General features: G+C 49.7%; 1 protein-coding gene across 1 annotated transcript in view; it reads left to right on the forward strand.

Annotated features, from left to right (window-relative positions):
• The first annotated feature begins 4595 nt into the window (after positions 1–4595).
• Positions 4596–17970, forward strand: part of CACFD1 (calcium channel flower domain containing 1) — a 29076-nt gene continuing 15701 nt past the window's right edge. The window contains exons 1-3 of the mRNA XM_066580378.1: positions 4596–4730; positions 6216–6459; positions 12685–12757. Of these exons, the coding sequence (XP_066436475.1) occupies positions 6333–6459; positions 12685–12757 (200 nt within the window). The 5' untranslated portion in view covers positions 4596–4730; positions 6216–6332. The remainder of the gene's footprint in view (positions 4731–6215; positions 6460–12684; positions 12758–17970) is intronic.

Consider the following 17970-nt stretch of genomic DNA (forward strand, 5'->3'; position numbering starts at 1 on the left):
TATTTTATGTCTGCACTTTATTTTACGCCTTTGTGGAATTTTTTCACAGCCTCCTGTCATAAGAAAAAAAAAATATTGCATTGATAGGAAGTCTGCCTGTATTCTGTTTGTGCAAAAAGCATCAATATAGCACAACCACACCAGAACAGCTCAGGGCATAAATACTGTACCAGATCCAAGTTCAGTACATAAATACAGCCCCAGAACTAAGCTGATAACATAAATACAGCACCAGAGCCAAGCTCAGTACATACACACTGCAGCAGAATCAAGCTCATTATATAAATGCAGCACCGAAACCAAGCTCATAACATAAACATAGCACTATAACCAATCTTATAATGTAAATACAGCACCAGAACCAGGCTCATAAGATAAATGCAGCATCAAAACCAAGCTCATAACATCAACACAGCACTATAACCAAGCCATATCATTACTGCAGCACCAGAATCAAGCTCATATTTTAATACAGCACCAGAACCAAACTTATGATACATACAGCATGAATGAATCATATTATATAGATAGAATACCAAAACCAAGCTCATAACAAATATAGCCCCAGAACAAAACTCAGAACATAAATGCAATCCTAGGACCAAACTCATAACATAAATACAGCCCCAGAACCAAACTTATAAATACAGTAGCAGTGAACATCGCACTCTGCAAGAACCAGTAGAGAGCCATCCAATGGGCGGGAGCCAGTGGGAACTGCCCAATGTGCAAGAATCAGTGCGGAGCCTTCCAGTATGCAAGAGCCAATAGGGAGCCTTCCAGTATGTAAGAGCCAATGGGGAGCCATCCAGTATGTGGAAATCTTGGGCACAACTTACACTCGGCCATCCTGTTCACACATATAGTAAATTCTGTGACAAAAACATTCAAAATTCGCATTTGGCGTGGAATTTGACTTCAAATCAGCTGCAGAACCGTAGCTGGTTTCGGTCTGCACATCGCTCTTTACCTACAAATACTGCGCCCTCACTGAAGCACACGTTTAAGTATTTGCCAGCGCACTTTTGTTTCTGTGGGTTCTATCCAGACTAGCCAGGGTTAACATCTCCTATACTTACTAGTCCAGGTTTATTAGTCCTGCTATTGTCAGCGAGGTGTGCCTGGTGATTGACATTTCTCTCAGTCAATCGGCTTCTCCCTCTTCCCTGTAAGATCCAGCTCTTCCTGGCTGAGGGTTGCTGATGATTTTCAGTGTTCCATGAGCAGTCAGCCTGCTTAGAACTCCTGTGTGTCTGCGGCTTCGTCTTGCTCCTGTTTTGTATCTGTTTATCTGGTTTTCTGCTGTTCTTGTCTTTTTGTTATGGTCTGTCTCTATTTGTTCTCTGTTGCCGGTACTCTGGTTCCTCTCGGATCCCGGTTCTTGTGGGAGAAAGTGGTGTCGTCCTTTTTGGGACAAGTGCTCCGCTGCGAGGTGGGTTCAGTCTGAGGGGTTCTGGGTGCCCGCTCTGTCCATAAGCTCACGCTTCTGTACTGCCTGCATCTAGCCATCCGTATTTCTAGTTTTATCGTCCGTTCTGGCTGTCCTCCTACCAGGTTCCTGTTGGCTGTCCAGGACGAACATAACAATCTGCTGTAGATTTGCACCAAAATCTGCAGCAAATCAGCGCCGCTCAGTGAGGGATCTTTTGCAAGAATTCTGTGTCAGAAAATCATGCCAAAATCGGCAGCCTTCTGCTCTGGGTTTTGGCTTGGATCCGCATGCGGGATTTGCACTGACAGTGGACAAAGTCTGCATGCGGAACTCCGCCGTGGAAACGTTACGTGTCAGAAAACCACGGATTTTTAGTTTTTGGTTTTTTTTGTGGAATTTACCCAGAAAATTCTGTGGTGAATGATGCCGTGTGAACATACCCTAATAATACTGCTCGTATACCACAGGATTTTTTTAACCAGTTTTGTGCTTTCCGAATCCCATGGTATTTAGGACAGAACGCCATATTTATGAAATTCCCGCGCCACTTTTTCCGACGCATGCACTTATGGCCTCCGCCCCTGAGGCATTTTTTTCTGTCCATGTAGAAAAAAAAAGGACCCAAATTAGTCATTGAGGCAAGAGACGGGTCACTTTTTTTTTTTTAAGGCTAGTTTCACACGGTCGAGTGCAAAATCGCGGCAATATCGCATTTTTGTACCTGAGATGTTTGAGCGTCAGCGATGCTTTTTCCTGCAAATAATCCCGCATTGCGGCGCTTGCGATTTCTCTCACACACTAGATGACAATAAGAGTTGCTAATGTTGAAAACGCATCGCACAAATGTTGCAAGTTCGTGTGTTGAGATATTTTGGAGGCCCCAAAGGGAGACATGGGTGATAGAAAAAGGCTTATTGTGGAAAGATGGCACATGCTGCAATTTGCTTTTCTTTTTTTTTTTTTTTCACGCCACATCGCATGCGTGAAAACATCGCAGATGTGCATAAAATCATTGCAAAGCATGGGTTTTATAATTACACGTTTTCACTCGCATCACACCCGTGTGAAAACTGCCTAAAAAACTCACGGCACGCGATCTACAGATGAGAATCGCTCATTCAAGTCAATAGGGGTATTAAATACACACGTGTGCGGTCCGTGTGAAGTCCCTGTGCGGTCCGTGTTTGTTAGGAGATATAGTAAAAAAGAATTGGACCTGTTTCGGAGGTTGTTTTTTTTTTGAGAAGTAAAAAATGGACGGAATCCTGAAGTAAAAGGCCGGACGCAAAACGCATGACCTGCAAACGGACGGAACACGAAATTATACACGGATGGAAAAATGTGCTTTTTATATATATACACTATTGTCTAAGTCTGGGCTCCATCTTGTGACCGGTCACGCTTGTGCTCCTATGTTTTACGCTAAATAAGGCCGGCTTCACACAGACATAAGCGAAGTTACGCGCGCATTTGTGCCACATTTTTCTTTAAATCAAGCATTGCATATTTCGGTTTGCAACGGTGTTTTTTACTGTACTTTTTGCACGTGCAAAAAAACACACTGATGCCGACAGCCAATGAAAGTTCAAGATGTGTTCTCTCCCTTCGCAAATGTGCAGAGCGTGCCGCGTGTTCTGTTGTGTGACTGAACTGCGCACGCCAAATACGCACGTTGTGAGCGAACCCATTGAAATTAACAGGTCCGATTTTTTTTGCGTATTTCGTGCACAAATTGTTTGTGCATATATGTCGTGTGCATCGGCCAGAGGGGAGCGGTGATCGGCGCAGCCTTCATATTGTACAACGGGTTGGATTTATGAAGTAAAACGCGGCACAATTTTATCTCAACTCATGCTTTAAAGAAAGAAAAAAAGGACCGTAACAGGTTTCTGGGAAAAGAAACGCAGCAAATTGATGTGACGTGCGCAAAATGTATTAATGCTGCCATATTCTCAAGCAAAATCTTTATCTCAAAGATGGCAGCCGTGAGGGGGTAGGACAAGATGGCAGCCGTGGGGGGTAGGACAAGATGGCAGCCGTGGGGGTAGGACAAGATGGCAGCCGTGGGGGTAGGACAAGATGGCAGCCGTGGGGGGTAGGACAAGATGGCAGCCGTGAGGGTGTAGGACAAGATCGCAGCCGTGGGGGTAGGACAAGATGACAGTCGTGGGGGGTAGGACAAGATGGCAGCTGTGGGGGTAGGACAAGATGACAGCCGTGGGGGGTAGGACAAGATGACAGCCGTGGGGGGTAGGACAAGATGGCAGCTGTGGGGGGTAGGACAAGATGGCAGCTGTGGGGGGTAGGACAAGATGGCAGCCGTGGGGGTAGGACAAGATGGTAACTGTGGGGGTTGGACAAGATGGCAGCCGTGGGGGGGGGGGGAGACAAGAAAAAGTATCTACTGCACTGAGCAAACATGTGCGGCGTCATCTCCCAGCGGGCACCATTGTCATAAATAGAACACAATGGGCGCCATTTTTTCCACGCTTCCATCTAAATGTCTTTTGGACCCTTCCCACAGGGCGGCATTAGCCCTCGTGGACATTTCGGCGCCACAATATCGCCCCTGCGGCGATGGGTTCCGCACGTCTTTTATTCAAGAATGCAAAATAATATTCTGCGCAATTAATGATGTTTTGTGTAATTGTTGTTGCACATTTTTAGTCTACAAAAAATGTAATTCGGTAATTAAAATCTGGGACAAATGCAAGAAATTCCACAAGAGGAACCGCAATTAAAAAAGCAACACAATTGATAAAATCGCCATCTGCGCTGCGTCCTGCGGACAATCCCCTCCCGCGTGAACGCTCCCTTCGAGTGTCTGTAACCTGTGATCTATATTTGGGTGGGGCGGTAGATATGTATGTATTACACATGTACAGTAATGTCGCCCCTCATGAGGAGAAACATCTATGGAGATTCCTGTCACAGATAGAAGCACTGTAGAAACCACAAAAAGGCGCGCAGAGCAGCCGCCCGCAGCAGCCAATCATATGACAGCTTGTTCACAAGTTAACATATGAACCCAGTCATTTGATTGGTTGCTATAGGCAACAGCTGTAGTTGCCGCCAGCACGGGAGTACTGGGAGGTTTACCAAGGGGGCGGATGCTTCTCTTGTGACGTCACCGCATAGCGCCTCCCCTCAGCTGTAGGTTCCCTCCCAGCATGCAGTGCGCTGTTGTGACGTGGTCACCGTGTGCTATTGTCACCATCATCCCTGCTGGAGTCGGCGGGTGACACCGGGCACCGGAGGAGGTGCGGGGCCGCTGTACACCGAGGACAGCCGGAGCGCAGTATGTGTATGCAGGGCACGATTGTTGTTGTACTGCAAGCTATTTTCTCTGTTATCAGCCACAGTTCTCATAGGACGGATTAGTTCTCCCATAAAACAGTCTGAGACTATTACTGGGGAGTGGCTTGTGTTGTTGTTCTCAGTTATCAGCCACTTTCTTTTTTGTTGACATGAAAAGTTTAGTTGTTCGGCAGCGACTGCCCCCCCCCCACCCGGTGGCGTAAGAGGCGCGAGAAGAAAAACCGCAGGTGGGAGGGGCCGATAGAAATCAATGGGCTGTCAGCACCGCGGCTAACGCCCGTGTGGGTGAGCCCTGACGAAAGTGACTGTCAGGCGAGGGATGTACGGCCGCGTCGCCCGGCTTGCGCCATTGTTATCTAAGTGATGCGATCTCTCTGTTGCGGCGGGATGGTCAGAAGTAGCGCAGCAGGCTGCCATTTTTCTGCACTGTTGCGCCAACTTGTGAGTCGCGGCGTGATCGCGTTTCATGATTTGTGATGCCGGCCAGCGATTATTATTTTTTTTTTCCCCGCGACAAAGTAGCCTGTGAAGCCCCGCCTACTGCGGCAGAGGCTGCTATTATAGGGGTCGCCCCGCGACGTTATCCTCTGCATACATGATGGGGGGCCAACTGCTGGGAACCCTACAGATTCCGACAACGGTGGGCAATACAGCTGCGCCATTTCTTTCAAAGGGACCGCTAACCACCGGTCTCTCTCTGGCGGCCCGGGGGAATACATGGAGCGGCGACACACGCAGCCGCCATTGTGTTTATTACAGGACGGCAGAGAGACTGTCAGGATTGGTGGAGGTCTCACGACTCGGACCCCACTGGTCGGCTACTTCCCCCTATCCCAGGGGGCCGGACCCCACCGGTCGGCTAGTCCCCATCCTAGGGGCCGGACCCCACTGGTCGGCTACTTCCCCCTATCCCAGGGGCCGGACCCCACCGGTCGGCTAGTCCCCATCCTAGGGGCCGGACCCCACCGGTCGGCTACTTCCCCCTATCCCAGGGGCCGGACCCCACCGGTCGGCTACTTCCCCCTATCCCAGGGGCCGGACCCCACCGGTCGGCTACTTCCCCCCCATCCCAGGGGTCGGACCCCACCGGTTGGTTAGTCCCCCCCCCCCCCCCCATCTCAGGGTCGGCTAGTAGCGTGCGATGGCGATATACATTTTTTCCCCTTTAACACTCCTATAGAAAATAATCAGCGTTTTTTTTTTTTTTAAGAATTGCAGAAATCTAGGACCTCCGCGACTTTCCCCAGGCCCTGTCACCCCTGCGCTGCGGCTCCGCTCGGCCGTCCCTCTCGCTGCTCCATGTTGGGACCACAGAAATGGAATTAGATGTGATCTAAATGCTCCTCCTCCATCCTGAGTGGGCGGAGCTCCATCTCTGGACCGTGGACTGTATGCGCTATTCTGCATAGTACGCTGCCGTATACAGTGTGACCGCCATGTATCTGATGACTTCTGTTCTCCGCAGGACGCCAGGCGGCCCTTGAAGCATGTAGATTCCATCTTCTAAGACGCACCGATCTGCCGCCGACGTCTCCAGGTTCTGCGCCACAAACTTTGATTCGCTGCCCAAGACGCCTCCAAGATGAGCGCCGTGGAGCCAGACGCTGCGCCGCCACAGACTAACGCCTCTACCACCCCGGCGGCGGATGATGGCATGACATGGTGGTACCGCTTGTTGTGTCGCTTCGCCGGGGTCCTCGGGGGCATATGTAAGTACTGAGGTGTAGACCCCCAGGTACGTGGGTTGGGGGGTCCCTGCGGTTGTGATTCTAAGGTGCCGGGTGAGCTTATTGGCTGATACCATCGAGTAATAGTCTGTATTGATCGCTTCTCTACAGATTGTATCTCTGTGGTGTCAGTCAAAACGGCAAAAGCTCAAGTAGCGCTAGAGGGGCAATTACATAAAAAGGGGGCTACTGGAATAGTAGTTAGCAGATGAGCTATATACAGGTGTGCCAAAAGTCATGGGATAGCAGTGTGTAATTCATGATGAAGTGGGATACATTAGGGGATGCCACCTGTGTAAGTTGTGGGTGAGGGCTCCTACCCACTGGCATTTTTTTTTAATGCTGCGTTTTTTGGGGTTCTTTTTGCGCAAATGTCAGTGGGACTTTCGAATGTTAAAAATCGCAGCAGCACAAACGTGTTAAAAAAACGCAAGTGTGCAGGAGCCTTGAGGATGCACCCTGGGCAGCGTGCCCATGGAGGATGGTGGGCACCAGAGTTGTACAGGCATAAGAAGACCCACCAGATGCCTCTGTCACCACCACAACACCAGACACAGCGCCCCATCTGGGCTAGTAAGGTGTCTACATGGACCTCAGAGGACGGGCAACATGTAGCCTGGTCCGATGAGCCCCAATACCAATTGTTTCGGGCTGATGGTAGGCTTTGGATGTGGCGCAGACCCCATGAAAGCTCGGACCCCAGTTGTCAACAAGGCACTGTGCAGGCTGGTGGTGCCATACTGGTGTGGAGTTCTCATGGCACGGGTTGGGTCCACTGGTCTGCCTAAACCCATCACTGACCGGTGCCCGCTACGTGTCACTGCTTGGTGGCCATTTGCAGCCCCTTATGGACTTCATGTACCCCCAAATGATGGGATAGTCCAGCAGGATAATACATTGTATCATCGGCCCCCAGGTTCCTACCAATGCTGCGTCCTACACGTTCACATGACCTGAGCCCAAATGAGGATTTATGAGATGAGGTGGAGAGGAAGGACTAGTCACACATGACACCCCGCACCTATGTATACCCCGGAGCTGTGGGGGCGGCCATCAGACGGCTCAACCTCCCTCCAGACGTCTTCTGTGCCACGTCAGGTTGCTGGAGGGGTGCTACACAGTATTAGTCGCTGTCCCATCACTTCTGGCACGTCAGTGTATACATAATATACAATATACTTTTCATATATTGGATGTTCAGTAGATCTGCATCCATCTGACTTGCGTATTGTTGGATCATGGGGTTTTCTGTACGAGCGCCTGCATACAAGAGATCCGGGTGGAATCTAGAAGATCCTGTTGTCTGGGATCCCCCAGATGTCCTGAGTGAGGCGGAGTGTATATACCGTGTATCTGCAGCCGCACGTTCCCTCCTGTCATCCGTTGCTCGTCCCGCTATACTAGACACCGGGTGGTGACGTCACTGTTCTGTGGTGACCCTACAACTCCTAGTATGCCGTGGTATCCTGCGGCATGCTGGGAGTCTGGGATTCACCCCCGCCGGAGAGCCGCAGGTGGCAGACTACTGCTTTAAAACCCCGCAGTTTCCCAGGGTGCCACTTTCCCTTTCTATTGGCCGTATCTGCCCTGTTACCACCTGACGGTATGCGGGCGGCTGGCAGCGCTGTGAGCAGCCGCCGCTGCTGGTGATCCGCCTTATCTGATTGTGCACTTGGCTGCCGTCCATCTGTGCCGGGGATTAGAGAAGGTCAGGTAGGATATGTGTCACCGGCCGCGCTGCCCCCCTGTCCCTCCCAATATATTAGTAATGGAGATCTCGTTACTATTATTATTAGGAAGACCCCAGCGGGGGATATTATATTAACCCCTTCATGTTCCAGGAGGTACAGTTGCATCATAGAGGATCAGGGTTTTACGGAGCGGGATCGACTCACAACTGACACCCGCTAGCAACAGCTGATCGCCGCTGTTAACCCTTTAAATGCCATTATCAATTCTGACAGTGGCATTTAAATGCCCTGATCAGAGTTCAGGGGTCCTAAGCGGGCCCCCCTGTGATTAGATCAGAGTGCTATTCGGTAATCATGGCCTTTTAAAGGTTCCCCCAGGACTGCCATATCCGATGCCTGTATAGACTGCCTAAAAACACGTAGAAAAGAGTTTTAAAAAGTTTTATTTTTTTTTACCATTGCTGATCCGCCGGCCCGCTATTGGGCCAGTGGGGCTGGAGGTCCGCATCAGCGGTCGGGATCGGAGTTTTAATAGACTGGTTCACTCCTAGTGAAGTTAATGGGAATGAAGCCACCTATGACACTTCCAGTCCTGACCACCGATGGCTGTCTGGCCCCGCCGCACTGACAGCGGGCCGGAGGATCAGCTGATCATCTGGTATCCCAAGCAGCGGATCCCCACTGATCAGCTATTGATGGCTACAGCCTGAGGATAGGTCATCAATAGTAAAGGCCTGTAATGCCCCTTTAAGACCTCAGTCACATATTTGTATTGTTTTGCGCCACCCGAAAAATAGCATTAAAAAACAGATGCGCCGGATGCAGCACGTCAGAAGTGAGTGGCATCAGATGGTCCCCGTTAACTAGAATGGGATCTGTCGGGCGGCCTTCCATTGCCTGTTTTGTGCCAGATCTGCGACGGGGGCTCCGAATAGACCCTCCAGTGCAGATGTGAGCTTATGATGGTGGAATGACCCGGCATACCCTCTACCACTGTGTGCCAGGATTGTGCCAGTCTACCTCTGACCAGCTTGATTTGAGCCAGATTGGTTGCTATGGACAGACTTCCTAATAACTCAATTTTTGGGTGGGGAACCCCTCTTAACGATTGGTGTGAAGTTGTAAAATCCCGTTTAACCCTTGCAGCCTGCAATAACAGTGCGTCCCCCGTGCCGCGTCTTCCCACGCTCCGCGCCCGCCTCCCCGTGCAGCTGATGTTACACTTGTTAAGAATACCGATCTTTGTTCCCCTGCTGGGTGCTGTCAGCTGAGAAGGGTGGGAGTATCGTATGTAGAGGGGGCCATGCACTATTAATGAGCACGCTGCGGGTCGGCACAGCCATTAGTGTCATTGTCCCCGCGCTCAGCCTGCCGTTAAACTGCATTTATATGCACATAATGATGGCATACCATGTGGGGGCGCTCTGCCCCGTGGATTCTGCATATGTGGGGATGCCTATAAAACCAGACGTTCTTATCAGTTGGCCCTTAAAGGGGTTGTCCAGGTTGTGGAAAGTGCATCTGGACGGTTCGCCATAGTGTAAAATAACCAAGCAGCTCATATTTGCTTCTCCCCGCTCGTCTCCCGCCGGCGGCTCCGGCTCTCCCTGCTGGCGTCATCTGTACAGGCTGCAGTCAGCATGAGCCGTCTCCAAACCAGCTGCTGCAGCCAGTAGCATTCTGCGGTCATCCATGAGAGCTGTCGTTGGCTGCAGCAGCAGGTTTACAGGACGGCTCCTGCAGCAAGGAGACCCGGAGACGAGCGGGGAGAAGGGAGTATCAGATGTTTTATTATTTTAGCGCGTTATGATGCCCTTTATATATCTCGGACAACCCCTTTAATTAAAAAATTAATAAGTTGGCGTCCTACAGTGACATTGCGTCAATCTATAATCTGCAACTTTCTAGGTTACTTTGTGCTTTCCTTTCGCTGTTTTGAAGATCTCTGCTTGCTGTCAGACAATATAAGCATCCTTGTTTGTCTTCCAAGATTGAAATCTTGTGCCGACCCTCCCATACAAGGACTTATGACTGGGTAACGAGCCACCCCTCTGACCTGATTAGGATGGGTTTTTAACCGCTAAATCGGAATAAAGAATGCTCCCGTTCACTGACAGCAAGTGGAGATCTTGAAAATGGTGCGATCTTGGTTCACAAAGTTGCAGAACTTTAAATTTCTAGAATGAATAAAGGGCCGTTCTCATGAATACTGCTGGGGTAAGTTTAGTTCAGCCATACGCTTTCTATGCAGCGCCCACTAGAGGGGAATTATAGTATTACACGCCAACAATTCAAATGACTTGCCATTTGTGTCGTACATGCACAGAGTGGCCTCAGGCTCCCATGGCAAATAAATGGGCCCTCTCGGTCTCATCATGGAGGGGGGACATTCAGGGGACAGAGAGAGCCCTTTGCCTATTAGGCCATTTAAATGCCGCCATCAGTACTAATAGTTGGATCTAAATGGTTGACAGCTGGGATCAGAATGATCTCTGATCCTGGCCGCTGCGGTTGGGTGTCAGCTGTCAAGCACATCCCCCGCCCGGTATGGAGTATACTTGGCTCCTGGGCTCGCTCCATACAAAACCCCTGCACACATCCAATGTACGTGTATGTATGTGTATGTATGCGTTTAAAGGGTTAATTTTCATGAGCTCTTATTTCGTTGGACCGGAGCAGAGGTCCCCAATCTGTGACCCTGCAGGTACTACGGATAGGTGATGAAAGTCAATTTTGGGAATAACCCTCCAGCATGTGTACATTAAGATCCCTGCACTTACCGCATGCTTGCAGACCATTCTGCCGCTGCGGAGCATAAACCTGTCTGTCCATGATGCATAGATGGAAACTGCACTGTAAACGGATGTAATGTGGGACACTGCTGACTGGATATTATATAGAGACTAGAAATTATTAGGAAATTATATAGTACCAGTGTTTCTTGTGACGCAATGCGTGCCGCACACGGCTCTGCTAAATGCACGTGCCGCACACGGCTCTGCTACATGCACGTGCCGCACACGGCTCTGCTACGTGCACGTCCCGCACACGGCTCTGCTACGTGCACGTCCCGCACACGGCTCTGCTACGTGCACGTCCCGCACACGGCTCTGCTACGTGCACGTCCCGCACACGGCTCTGCTACGTGCACGTCCCGCACACGGCTCTGCTACGTGCACGTCCCGCACACGGCTCTGCTACGTGCACGTCCCGCACACGGCTCTGCTACGTGCACGTCCCGCACACGGCTCTGCTACGTGCACGTCCCGCACACGGCTCTGCTACGTGCACGTCCCGCACACGGCTCCGCTACGTGCACGTCCCGCACACGGCTCCGCTACGTGCACGTCCCGCACACGGCTCCGCTACGTGCACGTCCCGCACACGGCTCCGCTACGTGCACGTCCCGCACACGGCTCCGCTACGTGCAAGTCCCGCACACGGCTCCGCTACGTGCACGTCCCGCACACGGCTCCGCTACGTGCACGTGCCGCACACGGCTCCGCTACGTGCACGTGCCGCACACGGCTCCGCTACGTGCACGTGCCGCACACGGCTCCGCTACGTGCACGTGCCGCACACGGCTCCGCTACGTGCACGTGCCGCACACGGCTCCGCTACGTGCACGTGCCGCACACGGCTCCGCTACGTGCATTCTTCATACAACAGGGATTAAAAACGGCACAGCAGAGTCCTGCATACACTGATAACTCCCTGGTCATGTGACTCTGGACTCCTCCCACACAGCTGACTGATCACGTGACGGTGACATAATGACAGGTCCTGTAAGCACACGGCTGCTGTAGGTGTTCATTAGTATTCCATCCCCTACAAACTCCAGTGGCCTCAGTTGCTTTGGAATACTAACGTACACCTAGACGGACCACAGCCATGTACTTACAGGACCTCTGATGACATAATCATGTGATCGAGGGCGGAGCATGTAACTCAGGATGAAGAACCTTTGACGTCATGGGATCAGGGGTGGAGCATGTAACTCGCTCACTCTTGCTCCGCCCCTGATCATCTGGAGTGAATTATATGCTCTGCCCCTAATCACATGACGGTGACGTCATCACAGGTCCTTCATCTGGAGGTCATCCTGAGTGAGCGAGTTATGCATCCCCTGCAAACCCCCACGGCATCAGTTGCTATAGAATAGGACCTGTGATGACATCACTGTCATGTGATCAGGGGCGGAGCTTGTAATTCAATGACTCAGGATGAAGACCCTTTGATGACGTCACCGTCATGTGATCAGGGACGGAGCATGTAACTCACTCACTACACTGTGTGTGTAATGTGTATAGTCAGCATGGATGTATGTCATGTAGCAGAACTGTGTTTGTAACGTGCACATGTCATGTAGCACAGCTGTGTTTGTGACGCACATGTCATGTAGCACAGCTGTGTTTGTGACGCGCATGTCATGTAGCAGAGCTGAGTTTGCAACACAGACAGATGGTTGTTAGTATTTTGAAATGAGCCCTGAGTCTTGTTTGCTCTTATCTTGCAGCATGCGCCATAGCTGGCCTGTGGAACTGCGTCACCATCAACCCAATGAACATTGCAGCCGGAGTCTTCATGATGTGAGTCTATACAGAATCTAATGTGTATAATCCGTATTACAGGCTGCAGCTGCCTTCACAAATCTGCTGGTCGTTTTTGGAAACAGCAAGCGTGTCAGGCAGTTTTTGTAGATTTTTCATGTCATTGAGCTAGTAGAGAATTGTGGAAGGTTTCGGCTATGAAGCGTGCCGAATTATGAATGCAGCTCTGGAGTATAAGAACTATCTCAGGATCTGGGCTGCACCAACTGGGCGCTGAATACTTCCCACTGAACTTTAGAACTCTCCAGCTATGTTTTCGCAATACCTTGGAGTCATACTTAGTCCTGGGTGGAGATAATGGTCTGTTTTCACCCAGCAATTGTCCGGTTGTGCTACATTCCGGTGTGCGGCCCATCATGAGAACAGCCAGCGTCACCTGATTTATTATATTATAGCCGCCCAGCCATGTACAGGTCTGCAGAGTATGAATACTTTTAGTAACAGAAGGGTTAATAGTTTATTTCTGTCAATTAACAAATTGCAAAATGAATGAACAAAAGAGAAATGTAATCCCATCAATATTTGGTGAGGCGCCCTTTACCTTTACACCACTATCAGTTCTTCTAGGGACACTTGCACACAGTTTTTGAAGGAACTCGGCAGAGTTATTCCAGACATCTTGGAGAACTAACACAGATCTTCTGTGGATGTCGGCTCGCTCCAGTCCTTCTGTCTCTTCATGTAATCCCAGACAGACTGGATGATGATGATGATATCAGCACTCTGTGGGAACATATCATCACTTCCAGGACTCCTTGTTCTTCTTTACTCCAAATATAGTTCTTAATGACATTGGCTGGATGTTGGGGGTTGTTGTCCTGGGCAGAATAAATCTGGAGCCAATCGGATGCCTCCCTGCTGGTATCACATGATGGATAAGTATCTGCCTGTATTACTCAGCACTGAGGACACCAATATATCCTGACCAAATCCCCAACTCCATGTGCTGAAATGCAGCCTCAATCTTGCAAGTAGCCTCCACCATTCTTCCCTGTTGCCTGTAGATACTCATTATTATACCGCTCTCCACCATGCTTCACTGCTGCCTGCAGACACTCATTATTGTACCGCTCTCCACCGTGCTTCGCTGCTGCCTGCAGACACTCATTATTGTACCGCTCTCCACCGTGCTTCGCTGCTGCCTGCAGACACTCATTATTGTACCGCTCTCCACCATGGCTTCACTGCTGCCGGCAGACACTCATTATTGTACCGCTCTCCACCAGGGCTTCACTGCTGCCGGCAGACACTCATTATTGTACCGCTCTCCACCAGGGCTTCACTGCTGCCGGCAGACACTCATTATTGTACCGCTCTCCACCAGGGCTTCACTGCTGCCGGCAGACACTCATTATTGTACCGCTCTCCACCATGGCTTCACTGCTGCCGGCAGACACTCATTATTGTACCGCTCTCCACCATGGCTTCACTGCTGCCGGCAGACACTCTTTATTGTACCGCTCCCCAGCCTTTCACCGAACAAACTGCCTTCTGCTACAGCGAAATATTTCACATTTTGACTCCTCAATCCAGAGCATCTGCTGCCAATTTTCTCTACCTTGTTCCTATGTTGTCATGCATAGATCAGTCACTTGGCCTTGTTTCTACGTTGAGGTATGATGGGTTTTTGGTCGCAGTTCTTCCATGAAGACCACTTCTGGACAGACTTATCCGAGCAGTAGATGGGTGTACCTGGGTCCCACTAGTTTCTAAAAGTTCTGATTTGATGGGACTGCTTGACATCTCCCGACTTAGAAGGGAGGTAAGCATTATGTGTTTTTCATTTGCTGCAGTAAGTTTACTACGGTCTTCACCGTTGTCCATTTCTTTGTGCTTCTTCAAAAGAGCTTGAACATCACATCTTGAAACCCCAGTCTGCTGTGAAATGTTTGCCTGGGGGAGACCTCGCTGATGTAGAATTATTACATTGTGTCTTGTTGCTGTGTTAAGTCATGACATGGTATATGCGTTGTGACCTGAAACTGTCTTCCACAACCTCACCTTTGTAGCAGAGTTTGGCTGTTCCTCACCCAGTTTTAAGCCTCCTACATGGCTATTTCTGTTCCGTTAATGACTGTATTTCAACCTACATATGAATGCTGATCATTATCACTGGTATTGGTATAATTGGTTAGTCATACACCTGAGTATAATCCTACAAAATCCCTGACTCTGTACAAGAATAGCTGCTGTTGTATGAAGGTAAAGGGCGTCACACCAAATGCTGATGGGATTTACATGCCTGTTTTGTTCAGTCACTTTGCATTTTGTTAATTGTTGAATATGAACTATTAACACTACTATTTTTGAAAGCGTTCTTACTTTGCAGCATTTTTTTACACACCTGCCTAAAACTTTTACACTACTGTGCATTATGTCATTTCAATTTCTTTTTTTCCCCCTCCCTTTTACCGTATATACCGGCGTATAAGACGACTTTTGAACCCCGAAAAATCTGCTCTGATGTCGGGGGTCGTCTTATACGCCGGTTATACAAAAAAAAAGAAAGTGTCAAAAAAAAAAATCATTACTCGCCTCCCCCGGCGTTCTGCGGCGCTGCTGCAGGCTGTCGCTCCCTCCTGGTCCCCGGCAGAGCATTGCTTTCTGGACGCAGGGCTTGAAATCCCCGCCTCCAGAAAGCTAATACTGTGATTGGCTAACACACACCGTCAGTCAATCACAGCCATTCAATGACATCATTGAATGGCTGTGATTGGCTGAAGGCGCACGTGTGTTTTAGCCAATCATAGCCATTCAATGATGTCATTGAATGGCTGTGATTGACTGACGGCGTGTGTTAGCCAATCACAGTATTAGCTTTCTAGAGGCGGGGATTTCAAGCCCCGCATCCAGAAAGCAATGCTCTGCCGGGGACCAGGAGGGAGCGACAGCCTGCAGCAGCGCCGCAGAACGCCGGGGGAGGTGAGTAATGATTTTTTTTTTTGCTCCACTGTATTCCTGGCGTATAAGATGACAGTTGGGGGGTCGTCTTACACGCCTTGTACGCCGGAATATACGGTACTTCTTGAGACTGCAGTAACCTTGTCTTGACACCGGGTGATGCTGCAAGTCTCCTAATGCATATAGTCTCATGTACAGGCACAACTTTCTTTAGTATCCTCCTTCTGTGTTCTGTTTTATGAGAACCTGAAAGTAGGTATTCAATTCCCCTGCAGACAGCGCCTCTTGAGGCGAAATGATGCATTACACAATTTTTGGGCCACAGTTGGGCCTTCTGTGTGGTGCCAGTTGTAGTTGGCTTCACGATCAGGTGGTTGGGATGTCGCTGGGTAGGCAGAGCTCATGTTTGACCATCATTTTCAGGACTTTTTCACTATAACCTTTATTATTAGACTTATTATAAACCGATTCAGCCGGGCTTAGAGGAGACAAACATACAGATTCTATAAATACCGCAAACTATCCAGTAATGGGCGATATTCCCCATGACCCCACTAGGAATATAGTCAAACTACTAACGACCACTTGTCCGTTAGTATGTATGTATGTATGTATGTATATGAGTGAGTGTTTCTCATGCTCTGCCCCCTAGTGGCATCAGAGCTCAGCACCCTGGCAACATCATAGCAGGTCCTAACACACTGAGAATACAACTAAGCCGTTATTATATCAGACACAACTCAGCGGTCCTGACAGGAGATACCAACCTACTGCCACCACAGATATCCGGCGGGCTGAAGGAACTGTGGTGACGTCACTGCTGTGGGAGGAGCCATTCTGGAGTTTGGTATTACTGTATACTGGATAAGCCAACAGAAACTACCAGGACCTGTGGTGATGTCACTGTCATGTGATCCCCTGTTAGGTGGAGTCAGGGATCACATGCCCAGGGGCTCATCACTGTCTCCCGGAGCTGTGTGTGTCATGTGTACAGTCAGAATAAATGTAGTAGAGCTGCGAGTGGCTGTTTGTCTAACGTACTGTGTGTGTAATGTGTATAGTCAGCATGGATGTATATCATGTAGCAGAACTGTGTTTGTAACGTGCGCATGTCATGTAACACAGCTGTGTTTGTGACGCACGTGTCATGTAGCAGAGCTGAGTTTGCAACATGCACATGTACTGTGGCACAGCTGCGTCTGTCACGCAGATGTCATGTAGCAGAGCTGTGTCTGCTGGGACGCGCACGTCATGTAGCAGAGCTGTGTCTGCTGGGACGCGCACGTCATGTAGCAGAGCTGTGTCTGCTGGGACGTGCACATGTCATGTCTGTCTGGCGCATGTCATGTAGCAGAGCAGAATTTGTAACATGCACATGTACTGTGGCACAGCTGTGTCTGTCACACGCAAGTAATGTAGCAGAGCTGTGTTTGTACCATGCGCATGTCATGTACCAAAGCTGTGTCTGTGACGCGCATGTCATGTAGCAGAGCTGTGTCTGTCAGGCGAATGTTATGTAGTAGAGCTGTGTCTGTGACGGGCATGTCGTGTAGCAGAGCTGTGCCTGTGACGGGCATGTCGTGTAGCAGAGCTGTGCCTGTGACGGGCATGGCGTGTAGCAGGGCTGTGCCTGTGACGGGCATGGCGTGTAGCAGGGCTGTGTCTGTGACGGGCATGACGTGTAGCAGGGCTGTGTCTGTGACGGGCATGGCGTGTAGCAGGGCTGTGCCGTGCATTGCGCCACCAGAAACGCTGGTACTATAATTTCCCAATAAGTGCTAGTCAGATATAAGAGGAGCAGGAACTATTTCTTCACATCAAAAAAATGTAAGGATGCACAAGAAAGCCTATAGTCCGAATCGCTCCAACTAAGTAGTCACCCTAAGGTGGCGGTATATAGAAGGGGGCGAGTAGTGCTTTCCAGATGACCAAAATCTTGAAATGAATTAATCTGAATTAGAATCTATGAACTAATACGGACTTAACCCATCGCAAGATTTTGGTCATCTGGAAAGCACTACTCGCCCCCTTCTATATACCACCACCTTAGGGTGACTACTTAGTTGGAGCGGTTCGGACTATAGGCTTTCTTGTGCATCCTTACATTTTTTTGATGCGAAGACGTAGTTCCTGCTCTTCTTCTATCTGACTATCCATGATCGGGAAGTCAGAATGTTTGTTTTGGGTTTGTTGTCGTCTCCAAAGGGTTTTCTGTGCTCCTCATCCATCGGACTGTTTTAGGTGATAGTTGTACAATAACACTATAGGTACTCACAGAATTTATATATTCC

This window comes from Eleutherodactylus coqui, chromosome 10 (genome assembly GCF_035609145.1).
Source record: "Eleutherodactylus coqui strain aEleCoq1 chromosome 10, aEleCoq1.hap1, whole genome shotgun sequence".
NCBI lineage: Eukaryota > Metazoa > Chordata > Amphibia > Anura > Eleutherodactylidae > Eleutherodactylus > Eleutherodactylus coqui.